This window comes from Pinus tabuliformis, chromosome 8, assembly GCF_031772625.1.
Source record: "Pinus tabuliformis cultivar Carrire ecotype Pingquan chromosome 8, CPIR1, whole genome shotgun sequence".
In the NCBI taxonomy this organism is placed as follows: domain Eukaryota; kingdom Viridiplantae; phylum Streptophyta; class Pinopsida; order Pinales; family Pinaceae; genus Pinus; species Pinus tabuliformis.
The window spans coordinates 711200770-711217547 of record NC_142294.1 but is presented as its reverse complement, the minus strand read 5'-3'; the positions used below and the strand labels follow the sequence as shown (position 1 = coordinate 711217547).

Here is a 16778-nt window from a genome sequence, read left to right as displayed (position 1 = left end):
AGCCATCCATGTGGTCCCTCGCCCATCTGTTATGATTGTCTGTTTGAAGGTGGGCCTCTTGACCCTAAAGGTATGGCTTTTCATTGGTATAGTTGAGTAATTTTCCTTACATTTCATGGACACTTTTGGGCATAGATTGGTGGGGGGATCAGGTGGAAAGAGTGGGCTAGGTTTGTACTCTTGTCTCCTCTGTTTGATTTGATGGTTACCCTTGTATCCTAGTCCTATGGGATCTCCTTTACTGACCATTAGCTTCAGGGTTGACACTCCATGGGAAATCTTGTTTTTGGTTGCATGGTCCTGCTCCCCGACACCATATACATCACTCCCATTCGCTCATTCTAACCCCATTCATCATTTTTCCCATCTGGGTCCACATAGGGTTAGCCTTCCCCTCCCCTTGTCCACACCTTAGGTCAGGCATACAACGATGCCCCAGAGGTTGATGCAACTAAAAAGAAAGAAAAAAACATAGTTGATGCAGCTAAAAAGAAAGAAATAACAAAAAAAAAAAAAACATAATTTGGCCACTCTCAACAAGAAATGTACCAAAAAATTAATAAGATGGTCGGGACATACAAATTTAGCACATAAACAAAAGCCAAACATGAGCTCTACCCCATATCCATGGCCACAACCCTGGTTCCTATGGGCCCTAGATGAGCCCCCTCCATCATTAACGAAAACATGATTGTCCCAACCCCTGGTGGGCAATGAAATGCCCCACCTCAAAAAGAGGTACTTACTGCTACAACCTACACATCATGCTCTCATCCCCTGGAGCCCCTAGCAATTATGAAGAAAAATCAATCAAAGGCCAAAGGCATATGAAAAAGGGTGGAAAAACAAAGGTTGGGGTAACTCAGGTACCACGATGTGCTCCCTTCTACACTCATATACCCAAGTGTGCATGTCCCTCATCATAACTACCCTTGTACCATGGCATGTAACTTGGAGCATTCCCCTACCCCCCCACTTTGTTCCATCACTATATCATTTGCCACCTACCACCTGATTGATGTACCATGGACATGTCACCCCCTTTAAAGCTTGAAACCACCTAATCAGGTCCTTGATTAACCCCCTTATTGAGCTTGGAGACATTGGTACATACTAAAGTCTGCGATGGAAGGGCATGCCATCATGAAGTTCCCCATTGATTCCATGACTTGTAAGCTCTTTTACTTGATTATTCTAATGATTTGTTGTATTGGAGGGCAAGGGGATGCATTGGATCTTATGCTTGATTGCAGGTGGGTCTCCATTTGGGGATTGGTCTCCCTATACATGGTCCTAGCCCTCCAAATGGCCACATTGGCACTTGTAGGGTGAGCGTTGAGAGCCAGGGGCCTCCACCATCGTAGAGAGTACTTCATGGATCCCCAACATCACTCATTGATTGCTCATGTTCCACCCTTTGGATGAGGATGATGCACCTAGTTCACCATGCACTGTCAGCTCCACACTTGCACCATACACTTGGCAGATGTTTTGAGGTCCACACGAGGATGTGTCTCAATGCAGGAAACAAAGGGAGGGCTTATGTCATCATCCTAGCCCTTACAAATGCTTTACAAGCATTTTCAATCCACTTGGAGACCCCTGAGGATGTCCATGTGCCCCCACACCCACTTGGTGTTATAGCACCATTTACCACTCTTAATATATATGATGCTTTGTTTATGGCCTAAGGCAACCCCTCTTTCCAGACTTGGTCCAAATATATAAAAAACAGTGTTTTATTCCATGTACGCTACTTTGCCCTTAAATAAAAGTGTGTACACACGGGTTAGTCAATACCCAACCCGCGTATATGTATTAAAACACTTAAAAAATTAAATTTCCTTAATTTTGGGCGGAGTTCACAGGTTTTACTTGTTGATTACCTCCTATTGCTCGTGGCCCAAATATTTCCTAACTAAAAAACTAATTGGGAGAGATATAAATAGACCTCTATGGGAAGGCCTTAAGGAGAGGAGAAGAGATAGAGTTATCATATTGAGATTATCCTTAAATGAGTCTGATGAATCCCTGTGCCTCATGCACTTCCCCAAGCTTCAGGAAACCGTTGTTTCCTTGATTACAGATATCCTTCCTTTTGCTTGAGATATCATGGTGTTGGTGATGGAAGAAGATTGTTGAAGGTTGGGATAGGACGAATCCGGCGAACAGTTACGCTTGGAGCCAGAGAAATACTCAGGTGAATTCTCTCCATGTTATTTATAGCTTACTGCAATAAAAGAAATGCTGTCTTGTTTCCGAAATTAACTATGTCTATCCATTAAATTATGTTTTAATTCACATATGAATGTCGTTTTGATGTATGATCAATCATTTTTTTATATGATATAAAGTCAATTTCGTGAATATGCCTTACTTATATAGTGTTATGTATGTTCAAATTGAACGATTTTCAGGTTTGAAGAACATCGGGAGTTGCAAAGGGTCTGAACCCTGCGGGACCCACTCGAACAAAGGAAATTCAGGTACGGTCACTCTTATGTAGTTTGATCAACTCCATATCCTTGACCTAGTTTTGAGTCCACTTGGCTCTGTGTGGTCCCATAACTTTGTAATTCCAATTCCACAAGGATTACATTGAAGCCTCTTATCCATAAGGATCCTTAGGTCTAGGAAGCCCCTTGTTAAGGCACATCCTCCAAACCTAGGCTCAAGAATCCTCCTAGCCCTTCCTAGAGAGCCCATCACCTTGCTTTTGAAGCAAGCAAGCTACCTAATTGAGTCTCCCTTGTGAATAGGCCTTGGGAATCGCTCTCTATCCACTTATAGGTCCATCCTTCCTAGTGATTCCCCTATCCTCCCATCGATGAAAATCTGTAAAGTGCAAGGAGCCTTAGCTGAGGTGACATTGGGCTATCGCTCCAGTGTTGCCTCTTAACCTAGTAGTTGCTCTATAGGAACCCTACTAGTTTGAGCGGTAACAAGACTTTGACTCAAATAAATTTTTCCTTTGATCCATGCATTTATAAATATACTTTACAATGATAAATATCATTACATCAAGTGACCAAAAATATATTATGAAGACTGGCCATAGTTACAAATTCAACACAAGTATCTTCAAATTGATAAAAAGTCAAATCTAAATTAAGATGATGGTTGTTGGTTTCAACTTGAAAAATTAGTTAGTATACATGGAAAACAGGGGCAAGATGTTCAAGAATTATCATGTCACAATGAGCAAATTGCATAGGAGGTAGGGGATGCTAGGTATACTTAAGGAAGAATGGGGGAGTCACTTTGGTTCAAAAGGTGAAGCAAATAAGTGCATGGTTGAAAATGTGGAGAAGGAAGAATTTCTTCAACTAGGGGTTGGTGGAACAAGTGGAAGCTCATAAAGAGAAGGTAGGCAATGTGATCAACAGGTTTGTTTTGTTTTGTTCCCTACTAGTTCAAGCTTTCTTAAACATTGCATTGTTGAAGAAGATATGAATAAGACGGAGAAAGAATGCATAACTCCTATAGTGAATCTAGGCTTATCTAGGGTAATACTAGTCATGACAATGCATTTTGAATGGAGGATTAGCAGGGCAATTGTAAAGAGTAGGAATAACCAACCAGCCATGCTAGAATTCGAAGGGGTGGATAAGACTCTTGAGTCTTTATAGCTTATGGTAGGATCCAAAGGCTTATGTCCTACAATTTGAGACACTTTCCTGTGTAGGTATAGACAGAGGTTTTTGGAGTTGAAAACTTCTACATTTGCAGTATGTAGGCTGAAATTCTCAACCAAAGTGGACTCTCAATGAATTAATCAATTAATGATTAAACAAGTCGTTGGTGGTCTGACATACATTTGAGAGGGACATTGGCATATACATGTAGGATTGCTATTAACTAAACTTCCAATCCCATCATCACTTATCATTGATAGGATACACAACTCAAAGGATGGTTGTAAACATCTTCTACAACAAGCTTGGTGTAGATAAGTCTGTATTTTGAGAGAAACAATTAAGTCAAGGTGATAAAATTTAGTACATACTAAGCGTCATATCTTGTATTGTGTAGCTAAACTCTTTTAAGTAAGGTTAATCAAGAAAGGACATAGAGATCGACTAAATCCATGACTGTAGGAATATAACTAGAGACAAAAATGCCTAAAAGACACTAGCAATTGTTACAACAATCAACAATCATGATAGATCATCTCTTTTGTCTCCGTTTCTTCATCATCCCAAATCATATACATTGAAGTATCAATTAGATAGGGACAAACAATATTCAAATCACATTATGTTCCCTCAGTTTTATAATATATACAGTGATTTCTGACTCTAACGGTTTCATTCAATTTAATGGTGTTAGATATAGTTGGTCGATACATAAAAATTTATTTCATAAAGCTTCATGTTTTTCATAATATTGTTGTATAGGATTCTTCATTTAACGAGAATTAAAAGATAATTTTCTACACATGTTCAAGAGTTTGAGATCATTTATTAAAGAATAAAATTATATGTAGATTGAATGTTGTTTATTTACTCGAGCAGATTATATAATATAGTTGTTTCCCTAGGCACACGATTCCAATATCTTAGAACACCTTGGAGTGAGGATGATAACCCCCAATTTGCAAACGTATTTCCATTCAGGAAGATGGTGTAGATAGTAGAAAGGTTCATTAGAAGTTGTTTCCTCTGTAACATATCCAAGCTAGTGAATCAAAAGCAGAGCAAATACATTCCACATCCAATGCCAAGTAGATCATGCAAATTAGTTTAGGGGTTTCCTTGGAGGTATACCAACAACTTTGTAGGGGTAATGGCTATCCTATGCTATCGTGTATCACTTCAACTAGATATTCTTCATGATACCATGCAAGACATCTATGATCATAAGATTTTACTTTCCATTAATGCATCAATTATTCTCTTTGCAAAAAAGATAGTTATTCACATAGATGGATTATCACGACTCGAGCCCTGGCCTTAGAATTGGTGACCCACAAACTATATTGGTGCTACCTCTATTGTTTATTTATTATTTGACAAGGCTCAGAATGACAATTCTTAGATATTATTCATAACTGGGGAAAGATAATGACTATAACACTCAATATTATTTTTTTTATGTTATCTCTGAATCTATCCATTAGCAAGGAAGCACCACAACTCTCAAATATTTTATTCATTACTACGGTGAGCTACAACAGTCACCTTTAGTCAACAATATCAAATGAGTAATGACAGATTTGTTAAGTTGTCAGATCCACATATTAAATTACCAAGACTGTCTCAGTTTCATCTACATTAGAGAACGGCAATGAACACTGATGTACATTAAGCATGTGGGTTACTGTTACATACGACTAGGAAGTCTGTCATTGGGCCACATTCTAGCCTATCACCCAAGATATTCCATTAAGTGTATGCCATCAACTATTGAAGAAGCAATTAGGTTGCATAGCATGCTTGCATCTTCAATCTCTTCTATTTATGTATGAAGTTAGGTTGCAAAACAAAAGAAGACTAGTTGGTAATGCTTTAATCTTTCATTTCTTAGTCTTCCAGTCAGTTGAGGACAATAGGAAAAATTGATGCATTGATCTTTCTAACCCCATCAATCAAATTGCACACCTTGAAGTAAGCAATTGTTGCATTATAAGAACAAATTATGAAGTGAAACAAATTGCAACATTTCATAAGAAAAGTTCCTACAAAAATCAATGAAGTTATTGCCACCTTTTCCAATGAGAATAATAGAGATATTTTGAAACAAGAATGCATTTTCCTTGAAATATTTATAAGATAGGAAATCAAGGTATCGGACAATAAAAGAATAGAACTCACGTATCTGAAGAACTCATATTCCTGTAGCCCTGTCAAGAAGATACTAACATTAGATTCTTCAACCAGTAGCCTAAAAAAATATATGCCCAGATTTTGGGCAATCATATAATTATCTATAAAAGCAATAGTGAATTATCCCAATTGAAGTATAGACAAAAGAAAATGTATTTCTAAAAGATAAATTATTAGGAAATGAAAATGTAATCTAATTGAAGGACTGAAATTGCAAAAGAAACACAAAAAGACTATATGAAGCAATCAGTGCGTGGAATCTAAAACAAGGCTTACCAGGTTTAAAACATATATAAAATAAGAGAAAAAGAATTACAGAAACGTGACAACGATTTCAATTCAAACTGAAAACTAGAGAAGACGCTGGTACTTGAAAAAAAATGTTTCTTGAATTTCACTCAAGGAAGAATGATTAAAAGCACTTAGAAGCACTTCTGTCAACAATGAAAACTGGTCATTCTTAATCTTCTCTTTTGCTAGATATAGCTTAGTATAAAGGTCCTATATCATCGGAGTATTATAATTTTGTAGTTTAGTTTAATAAAGTTAGAGTGACATAAATTAGTAAATCCATGTGTCTTAATAATAGTAAGTAATAATTAGGCTAAGTTATGTTAAAGAATACAATTAGTTGGTTGTACGGGACACGTCTTTCTCATGAGATCTTTATATATATGAATATTTGTACTTAATAATAATAATAATATCTCTCCTTCTTCTCTCTCTTCTCTATATATAACTTTGCTATCGTGTGTCTGCATTATCTGACATGGTATCATAGACTCACAAAGCTTTGGCATCTAAAGGCACAATTAAGAGCAAAAAAGAAATCGAGGGAGGTGACAGTGTGCCCGTGTGTGTTTGCACGCCAACGCTGAAGGGGGCTATGGATTGGAACATGTCAGAATGGAATAGCGCATAAAGAATATCAAACTAGAAAAGGCTAGGCATGCAAATGTACAGAAAGGCATGACAGATTTAAAATATAAGCCTTCCATTTAAATTTTATTAAAAATTCAATATTTTAAAATTAACCAAATAAAAAATGACCAAAATCAGAACTTAAAAATTGTAAAACAAAAACTCCTGGACATGCAAATTATAGAAAAAAATGAAAGGAAAAATATAGATGATGGAATATGAATGTGCGGGCAAACTCACAACAAAGAAATTTGGCCACCACAAGAATAAAATTCAATGTGTTTGACGACTCCTCTCTCTTGATGACTCAACTTCTGACAACTAGTCAATCAATCTATGATGACAGTAACATGATATCCCATCTAGTGGCTTGACTAGCAAAAAGTAGCGAGGAATATGACAACAAACGCATAGGGGCAGGGGCAGGGACAGTCGAGATGAATGACCTTTTAGAGGAGAAACTAGTTCATAGGCACAAAATGACCATTGGAAAATGGTTGCATCGTCGTTGTGTGGGTAGCAGATGAGTAGTAATCTCAGAAAGTCCAAACAGAACATGCATTAGTACAATCAAAACCTGTGTAGGCTAACACAACTCTCTCAACAGTTTGCAGGATAGTGACAAGCAAAGAGGAGACATTTCGGCATCCTTGTGATTCAGGAGTGTTGAAGAATAGTCCAAGCAAACCGTGAGAATTATAGATTGATTCTAAACAACAAGGATCAACATAGTTCATGTTTTTGAAAGGCTAGAATACACTACTCAAATGGTACAATAGAAATATCATGTTTGACGGCAACATGAGCAATGCAACATAGATAGACTTGGGAGGCATACGAGACACGCAGATATATATACATATATATGTCGAAGTTTCTAAGTCTAACAGTTGGAAACCCTCCATGTAGATTTATTCCTTCCTACTTGTTCTAATTAATTAACAAGTTATTTACCATGTAAATACTGAAAATAAACACAAGTACATGCTCAACACCTTACACATCATCTACTGAAGGAAACAAAAACAAGCACACAAATGACACCGTTATTTTTGGACTAATGTCCCTGGAAAAACCCAATGTGGGAAACTGGTGCAGCTATCTGAGGGTTTGATTTATTAAGCAGTGTCAAAATACAATCTGGGTGCCAAATCCGGCTCACCCAATAGAGAGAGATCTTGGCAGTAGTACCTCTCCTTCGGAGACAGATGCTCCAGCTGAAACCCCAGATAAACACTCCGATAGCTCCTCAGTTTTCCCGACAGTTCCGGCAGTTCCCAGCAGTTCTAGCTCTTCCTGGCAGTTCTGGCTTCTACCCTCTACGTAAGCTTTCACAGTTGTTCCAGCTTCTGCCCTCTGCGTCAGCTTTCATAGTAGTTATGGTTGTTCCTAGCAGTTCTAGCTTCTGCCCTCTTCGTCAGCTTTCCCAGCAGTTCCGATTGTTCCCAGCAATTCCAGCTTCTGCCCTCTACGTCAGCGTTCTCAACTGCTGCGCTAATCCTCCCAGCACTATCTCTATGTCTCTGCATTTGTATTCACTGCACCTCAACTGCAACTCCAAATTTCTCTCTCAACTTTCTCAGCAAACCCAGCCCCAAAAAGTCGAAATCTTTATCTCTTGGTGTGTCCTCCAGGTGACCCTCACACTTCATCTTATACTTTTCTCGTTTACAGATCAACGACTGAGATTAAGTCCCTAATCAACACTAAGATTAGATCTGGCTTGATCCATGACTTTTGGACCATTCTAACAAAGTTTTATATTAATTCACATTAATATTTTAATTTCCCTAAATTTAGACTTAGGGACTCCATTAAAAACATTAATTATTTTAATATCTCTCAAACTGTTTAGAATCTGCCCAAACCTTTTCTTGGTATTGGAGATCTCATGTGCCTTAGCCTCTCCACCAAATTTCGTGGCTAGAGCACATCTGATGCTACCCCAAATCAACACTCCCTCTTAGCGAAGATTGTGCTCTAGCAATAGTCCTCACTGAGTATTACTTTGATCATCTGACATCACTCCCTGATGCTAGGCCTACTGCCCATCATCTATACTGGTGCATCTCGTACTACCACCTATGGCTCTGCCATTGCCATTGTTGCATCTATACGACAGCTCCCTCTGCATCTGTGCTACTGCCCATGGCCCTACCACTGCCACTGCTGCGTCTGCACTACATCCCCTCTCATCATATTGCATCGTGCTGCCCATAGCACCGCCACTACAACTCAGTTACTAAGAAGTAAGTAACTGATCTCCCAACTCTGACATCTCTGTCAGGATAGAGACACTCCCGATGTTGAAGCTCCCTCTGTCGCTGACAAGTGCTCCCTCTCTAACCTCTGCGCTGCTGCAACAACTCCCTGCATCTTGCACCGTTGCACACCTCTCTGTGCCCTCCTACATTGGTGCAACACTCCAGTGCCTCTCGCACTATTGCAGCCTGCTAGCCTCGCGTTGTCTTGGGAATCCTGCACTGTAGCTCTCTCTGCCACTCCATCCTCCTCTGTCTCTACCGACATCTGCCAGTCCTTCTACTCCTCTTTGGGGTTCTTGTAGCCAGGTATAATCCAAGAGGTTGGGTACCTCGAGGATCTTACCCCTTATCTTCTGTAGTCCACCTGACTACAACTCGATGTCTCCCCACTCTCGCTCAAGTGGTGTGTGTGCACCCATGCCACCGACATCGTCTATCTCCACTTCCTTCTCTGCCCTTGCTGGCGTTGCCTTAGTCTCCAAAGCCTATCCCTTGCTCTTCTTCCTCGGACACTGTGTCGCATAATGACCCAACTCCCCACAGTTGAATCACTTAACCTTGGAGAGGTCCTTTTTCTTCCTCTTCTCCCGCTTTCCGGCAAATGCCAGAGCTGCATGCTCTTCTTCTTCCTTCTTGATCCAGGCTCCTTTGCTGCTACTTACCATCTTGGACTGTCGTCTGATCTCTTCTTGGCGAAGAGCCGCCCACAATTCTTCCCAATCTAGAAGATTCGCCCTGCCCAGTATGCTCTGGACAAATGTCTCCCACTCCTCGGCGACTGCATTTAGAGTGGTCCTCACCAACATCTCCTGATTCGGCGTGGCCCCTATGGAAGTCAGTTGGTGTCGGATCTCCTTCAACTGACCAAGGAAGTGATCTATCTGCTCCCCCTTCTGAATCTGGTATGACTGTAGCTAATTCTCAAGTAACATCTTCCTCTGCACAGAAGTATGCTGGTACAATGTCTTCAAGGCATCCCACATTTCCTTTGTAGTCTCCTTCTCAGCAATATGTTGGACCACATGATCCTTGACCCCATCAAGAATGATGCATTTCGCCTTAGCCATTGCCTCCTCGTACTTCTCATTATCAGGCAATGTCGAGATGCCCCCTACTCTGATCGTCTGTGCAACCGCACCACTGATCCAGATTTCTCGGCTAGAAACCCTCGGTAGCAAATCCCTCCTCATTGGCCTTGCCCTGTTAGGTATTGTTCTGACAACAGTACCCCACCAGTTCCACTCTGCAACTTATCCACAGCCTCCTAAACCCCAGCAACCTGAAGGTGAGAGCTCCTAGGTTCTGCGCAGTCCCAACACTGACAAACTAGCTCCCTAAGCCAACTGCGTCAACCCTCCTAGCCTCTACGTGGCTCTACATGAGCCTATATTTGCCTCCCTCAACCTCTGCGCAGCCTCTTCTTGGCCTGAACTTGATGAGGCAGGCACTGCATCACCCCATCCTTGCTATTTTGCTGCTAGGAACAGCTTCTGTCACTCGGGACAGTTGTTTTCTACTGTTGCTGCTCTACTCGGCTGATGTCCTTAGTTCTCCTATGATCTGCAACCACGCTTTGATACCATGTTGAAGCTTCTAAGTCTAATAGTTAGAAACCTTCCATGTACTTTCTGATTTATTCCTTCCTACTTGTTCTGATTAATTAACAAGTTATTTACCATGTAAATATTGAAAATAAAAACAAGTACATGCTCAACACATTACAGATCATCAACTGAAGGAAACAAAAACAAGCACACAAATGACACCATTATTTTTGGACTAATGTCCGAGGAAAATCCCAATGCGGGAAAATCGGTGCACCTATCTGACGGTTTGATTTATTAAGAAGTTTCAAAATACAATCTGGGTGCCAAATCTGGCTCACCCAACAGAGAAAAGCCTCGACAGTAGTACCTCCCCTTTGGAGACAGATGCTCCGGCTGAAACCCCGGATAAACACTCCGGCAGCGCCTCAGCTCCATTCTACCCCACGAAAAACCCCAGCATCAGCCTCTAGGGATTGTGTCAGCCTCTTCTTCCCTCTATGTCAGCTTTCCATGCAGTTCCGGTGGTTCTCGGCAGTTTGGACTTCTGCCCTCTGCGTCAGCTTTCCCAGCAGTTTCGGCTTTTGCCCTCTGCGTCAGCTTTACCGGCAATTCCGGCTATTCCCAACAGTTCTGGCCTCTGCCCTCTGTGTCAGCTTTCCCGGCAATTCCGGCAATTCCCAACAGTTCTGACTGTTCCCGGCAGTTCCGGCTTCTGCCCTCTACGTCAACTTTCAAGGCTGCTGCGCTGGTCCTCCCGGCACTCTCTCTACCTGTCTGCTTCTGTATTCACTGCCCCTCAACTGCAACTCCGGATCACTCTCTCAACTTTCTCAGCAAACCCAGCCTTAAAAAGTCGAAATCTTGATCTCTTGGTGTGTCCTCCAAGTGACCCTCAAGCCTCCTCTTATACTTTTCTCGTTGACAGATCAATGACCGAGATTAAGTCCCTAATCAACAGCTAAGATTAGATCTGGCTTGATCCATGACTTTTGAACCATTCTAACACAATTTTATATTAATTCACATTAATATTTTAACAATGTTCCACGGGGACTCCCCCCCCTAAGGGTCTAGTTTCCTCGCTCCCCCGCGCTCCGGGGACTTGGGGACGAGTAGGGGACGTTTCCCCACGCTCCCAAAATGGAGGAAACTCAGGGGGACGTGCCAGGGAAACGTTTCCCTTCCCTGAGGGGGCATTTCCGAAAAGGGGGACGTGGGGGGGCGTGGGGGGACGAGAGGGGACGGGGGGGGGGGGGGGGGGGGGGGGGGGGGGGGGGGGGGGCGAGAGGGGACGTGGGGGGACGAGGGGGGACGTGGCACACCTTTAATGCATTAAAAACCATTTTAATTAACTAAACATTGAACTTAATCTTTAATTAAGAGTTAATTAACGTTTAGGGTTTTGGAAAATCGTTGTTTCATGTTATAAAAACAGCACCCTGAACCATGAACAACACACTCACAGCCTTTGCAAGTTCGCTGAGCACTCCACTCACAACGTTGGATTTCACTGTTTGGATTTTAATAAACAGTGCCTGTATCATTATTGATTGTATTAGGAATTGTATACAAAAGGTAAATTACCTAAAAAAAGTCAGTGAATTAATACAATTTGTTGAAAGTGCAAGCTAGGAAAACCAAGACCTTGAATCGGTTCAATATGGGCTCTCCCCGTTCATGGTGATAGTAGGTTTAGGAAAAGAGCCTACTGTCACATGTTCTGAAAATTGGATCTGACTATTTTGTTTCCAGGAACCAATTAACCACAAGTATGGGTGAAAAATCCGACTTGTAAAACTAAAACCTTAAAAGACTGCCTCCTTGACTACCATGCATTGTGTTGATGAGCCCTGACTAAAATATAATATTGTTAATATAATAAGACCTGATTAAAATACAGAATGTTAATATTCCACCAGCCACCCAACTACTTTCCTATATGATTTCTCAAAATTCTGCCCTGACATCTAATTTTGATCCCATGAGAACTTAAAGGGTTCAAAATATACATTTGCTCAAAGAAAGAAACCAGCAGGATCTGTAAAATGGAAACTAACTATGCAGTCTAACAACATGAAAAGAAGAAAGTAACTTACACTTACGTGTCTATCATTTTTTGCATGAGATTGCGGATGGAAAAATCTATGGCACAAGGTTATGGCTGTCGCAATGGTTACCTGGGAACTGAATTAACAATAGACAGTCAGCCTATTACTATATTAGGCCTATGGTCTTTACCTGTCGAAAAAGCATCCAAGTTCCTTTTAGTCCAAGTTCCAAAAATGCTAGTCCTATGGAAGCATTGCCAAATAGGCTATTCATATATTAATATTATGCTGGATTTAAGACCTCTGTCGTTTATTTCTTCTGACTTAGTTACCGGAGAATCCACGGTAAGAACCATTTTCTGCCAACGTTTCAAATCCCAACCGGGATTCAAGTGGTCCTGATGATGGATCCTGGTTGGGATTTGAAACGTTGGCAGAAAATGGTTCTTACTGTGGATTCTCCGGTAACTAAGTCAGAATTAATATTATCAGTTGAAAATCTACGGCCTGCCTAACTAATATGTCAAGAACTTAGAAGTCCAGTTTCTCAAAATCATTATACATAATCCACTATAGTTCTGAGTTCTCTCTATGTTTAAGTTTTCTTCTAAGAAGGACAGTTCTCTCTTTGTTTAAGTTTTCTTCTAAGAAGGATTGTGTAAATTTTCAAATTCATTGCTTTCTTGCTCCAGGAATTCATATCAATGATCATGCTTTGCAGCTTTTCAATTCAAACCAAATTGTCATAGTGGACTCAATTAATAAATTATATTTTATATTTATAAATTTTTAAGACCTTGACGCTCCCCCACGTTTCCTAAAAAATGGTAGGGAGCTTTTGCATAGGCCGCTCCCGCGCCCCCTCGTCCCGGAACCTTGGAGGAACATTGTATTTTAATTTCCCTAAGTTTAGACTTAGCAACTTTATTAAAAGTATTAATTATTTTAATATCTCCCAAACTGTTTAGAGTCTGCCCAAACCCTCTCTGGGTATTGGATATCTCATGTGCCTTACCCTCTCCACCAAATTTCATGGCTAGAGCACATCCAATGCTTACCCCAAATCAACAATATATATATATATAGATAGATACACACACACACACGAGTAATGCAACAAAGATAGACTTAAGGAGGCACATGGGACAAGCATATATATATATATATATATATAGACACACATACACAAACAAGTAATGCAACATAGATAGACTTAAGGAGGCACACGGGACAAGCATATATATATATATATATATATATATATATATATATATATATATATATATATATATATATATATTGAGTGTGTGGGTGTATATGCGCGCACAAAACAATCATAGGTGACAATGACAAACATGCAAAACAAGGCCTGTGCAAATATGAGTTACCGCAAAACCTAGCCGGCCTAAGAAATTGAGCACCATTGTCACCTCAATGGCTTCTCCGTAGCTATTTCGTGGTTGATATTATCGCCAAAATGGAGGATTCCCTAAAAAGATCATTTACAAGATGTTCAATTGACAAGGGCCCAGGGTGATGCAACATCTAACAACTTAAAGAAAGGGTATTGGCCAAGCCTCGAATGACTGAGATAAGAGTTTCATAGAGTTCAAAGTACACTTGCCTAAGACCTATATGACTTAAAAGAAGACTACTATAAGTTAGGGTTTTTATGATATGTAAATTTAGGGCTTACAATAGCATATAAATAGCCTAAGGTACTGGCCAAGCCTTGAAACCCTGAGATAACATTTCTTGATGATGGCTCAACCTATTTAGGTCTTTTAAGGACCTTTGTTTCAAAGTGTTCACATTTCATATGCAGATCCTTAGGATTTGTATCAACCTTGGGTTTTCAACATGCTTAGGCATGTTGGGCTTGTTACCGCTCAAACTAGCAAGGGGCCTAAAAGGGACTCCTTAAGCAACAACTGCTAGGTCAAGGTCAACAATGGAGACTTAGCCCACTGTCACCTCAGCTAAGACTCCCTACTCTTTACAGACTTTCACCGATGGGAAGAGACCTTGTATATGGAAATTCACTTGGGAAAGATGAGTCAACAAATGGATGTCAAGTGACGTTAATAATAATTTTCCTAGAAGGAGGTTAAGAATGGAGCTTGCTTGCTCTTCAAGCAAGGTACAAAGCTTTCTAGGATAAGGAGGTGAGGATTCAAAAGCTAGGTTAGAGGAATATGCCTTGGAAACGATTTTCCCAATCCCCAAAATCCTTATTGAACTTGATTTCCCAAGAGGTTCTTGAATAATTAACTTTTCAAAGGTATGGGACCACACAAGACCAAGTGGACCCAGCCTCGGTTAAGGAGCGGGAGTCTAGCAACCAAAGACAATCTTAACCCAGACAAGGAAGGGGAAAGGATCAAAATAAGAACTTCCTCTTAAAGGTGTCAAATTGATCCTATGAGGTACTAGCTTAGGGAACACCAGGGCAATGTTTGATCTTAGAGCTAGGGCTTGGGATATCTCACAATCCGACCGTCAGAAATTTCTTCAAATTTGGAGGAGACCTTGAGGACACACCAGCACGAAAGAGGCTAGGAGATCAAACTTTTTGTGTAGCTACTTTGTCGAAAAATGATGTCGTAGGTGGCCCAGCGTGGCTACACCTAGAATGAAGAGGGAAAGGTGAAGAAAACTAGTTCTTTGAGTGACCACCTATTTGTAGACCAGTGCCAATTCCCTTGGGGAGAATGAAGTCTAGGAGAATGATGAGAAAGGACTTCGTTTCTCAGTCAAGGAGGCCTCAAGGACTACTTCACTTGGCCTTTAGAGCAAGAAGAAGTGACCTTAAAGCTTTATACTTCGCTTTGCAAAAAGAGATGTCTTATCAAGATAAATTCAATGGTAGAATTATCCCTAAAAAAATTCATTCAACATACATGGCCCATACATTAAGAGATGTTATATAGAAACAATAATTCCACAATTTCGCAATTATGCAATGCAGCAATTAGCCCTAGTATAGCGAAAATCCATTCCAATGCATATGACAAAGTAAAACAAGAATAACATTAAATGTGTGTACTTATATGTAAGAGAACATATCCAATCATCAACACATTTGCCAATAAAGAAGCTCCAAGATAAGAAAGTCCAATCCAAACATCAAAATTCATCCATGCTCCAATTCATCCTCCAAGAAAAAGTGTGAAATTCTCAAGAGAGAGAATGATCCAATCCAAGTGATGATACAAATGAATTCATGTCTCTCCTATTTATACACTCATTAGGATTTTGAATTACCTAATTTGAGCCTACATTAGCCCATCAACTAAAATAATTTGCAAATAACTATCTATTGGTGACAAGCCCACCAAACTAGCTCATAAATAAAATAATAAGCCTCCCAAGAGGTCAAATAATCAATAATGCATGTCGTTGGGCTCTCTAAGAGGCCTGATGAAGTCCATAAGTGCCAAAATGATGAGTTGGACTTCCAAAAGTAATGGACAAGGGGTTGGCCCCTTGTTCTCCACATAATAAACTTGTGGTGCTCCCAATGGTTGTGAGGGCACACAAGTGACCTCATGGATCTCCAAGTAAGCTGAAGATGCTTGTAGACCATCCGTAAGGGCTTAGATGATGATGTAAGTGATGCCACAACAGCATAAATGTCTTGGGTCATCTGCCAAGTGTGTGGTACAGATGTGGGGCAGGCTAGGCAAAGGTGAACCAGGTGCATCTTCCTCGTCCAATAGGTGAATCTTGAGCAATCTCTGAACATCTATGGGGATCCATGGAGTGTTGTCTAATGTTGTGGAGGCCCATGGCTCTCAACACACACCCTACATGTGCCAATGTAGCCCTTTGGAAGGTTAGGACCCCGTATAGGGAGACCAAACCCAAGATGGAGACCACCTGCAATCCTGCATAAGATCCAATGCGTCCCTAGCCTTCTAGTACAACAAGTCATCAAGGAAATTGAGTAAAAGAGCTTACAAACCATGGACCACAAGTGGAGACTTCATAATGGCATGCCCTTCCATAATGGGTTTCGAAGGTACTAATGTCTCCAAGTTCCAAATGGGGTTAACCAAGTATCCCATTAGGTGGTTTCTACTTCTAAAGGGGATAATATGTCCAAGGTACATCCTTTAAAAGGTGGTGGCATGTGATAAAGAGATGGATGGAGTAGGGAATGAAAAGGGGCAA

At 40.6% G+C, this 16778-nt stretch overlaps 1 protein-coding gene across 3 annotated transcripts in view; it reads right to left on the bottom strand.

The window, feature by feature from the left end:
* Positions 1-16778, bottom strand: part of LOC149237588 (mediator of RNA polymerase II transcription subunit 25-like) — a 155442-nt gene that overhangs the window by 76640 nt on the left and 62024 nt on the right. For all 3 annotated transcript variants that reach the window (XM_089366845.1, XM_089366843.1, XM_089366844.1), the window contains one exon: positions 5814-5842. In XM_089366845.1, coding sequence (XP_089222971.1) covers positions 5814-5842 — 29 coding nt within the window. The remainder of the gene's footprint in view (positions 1-5813; positions 5843-16778) is intronic.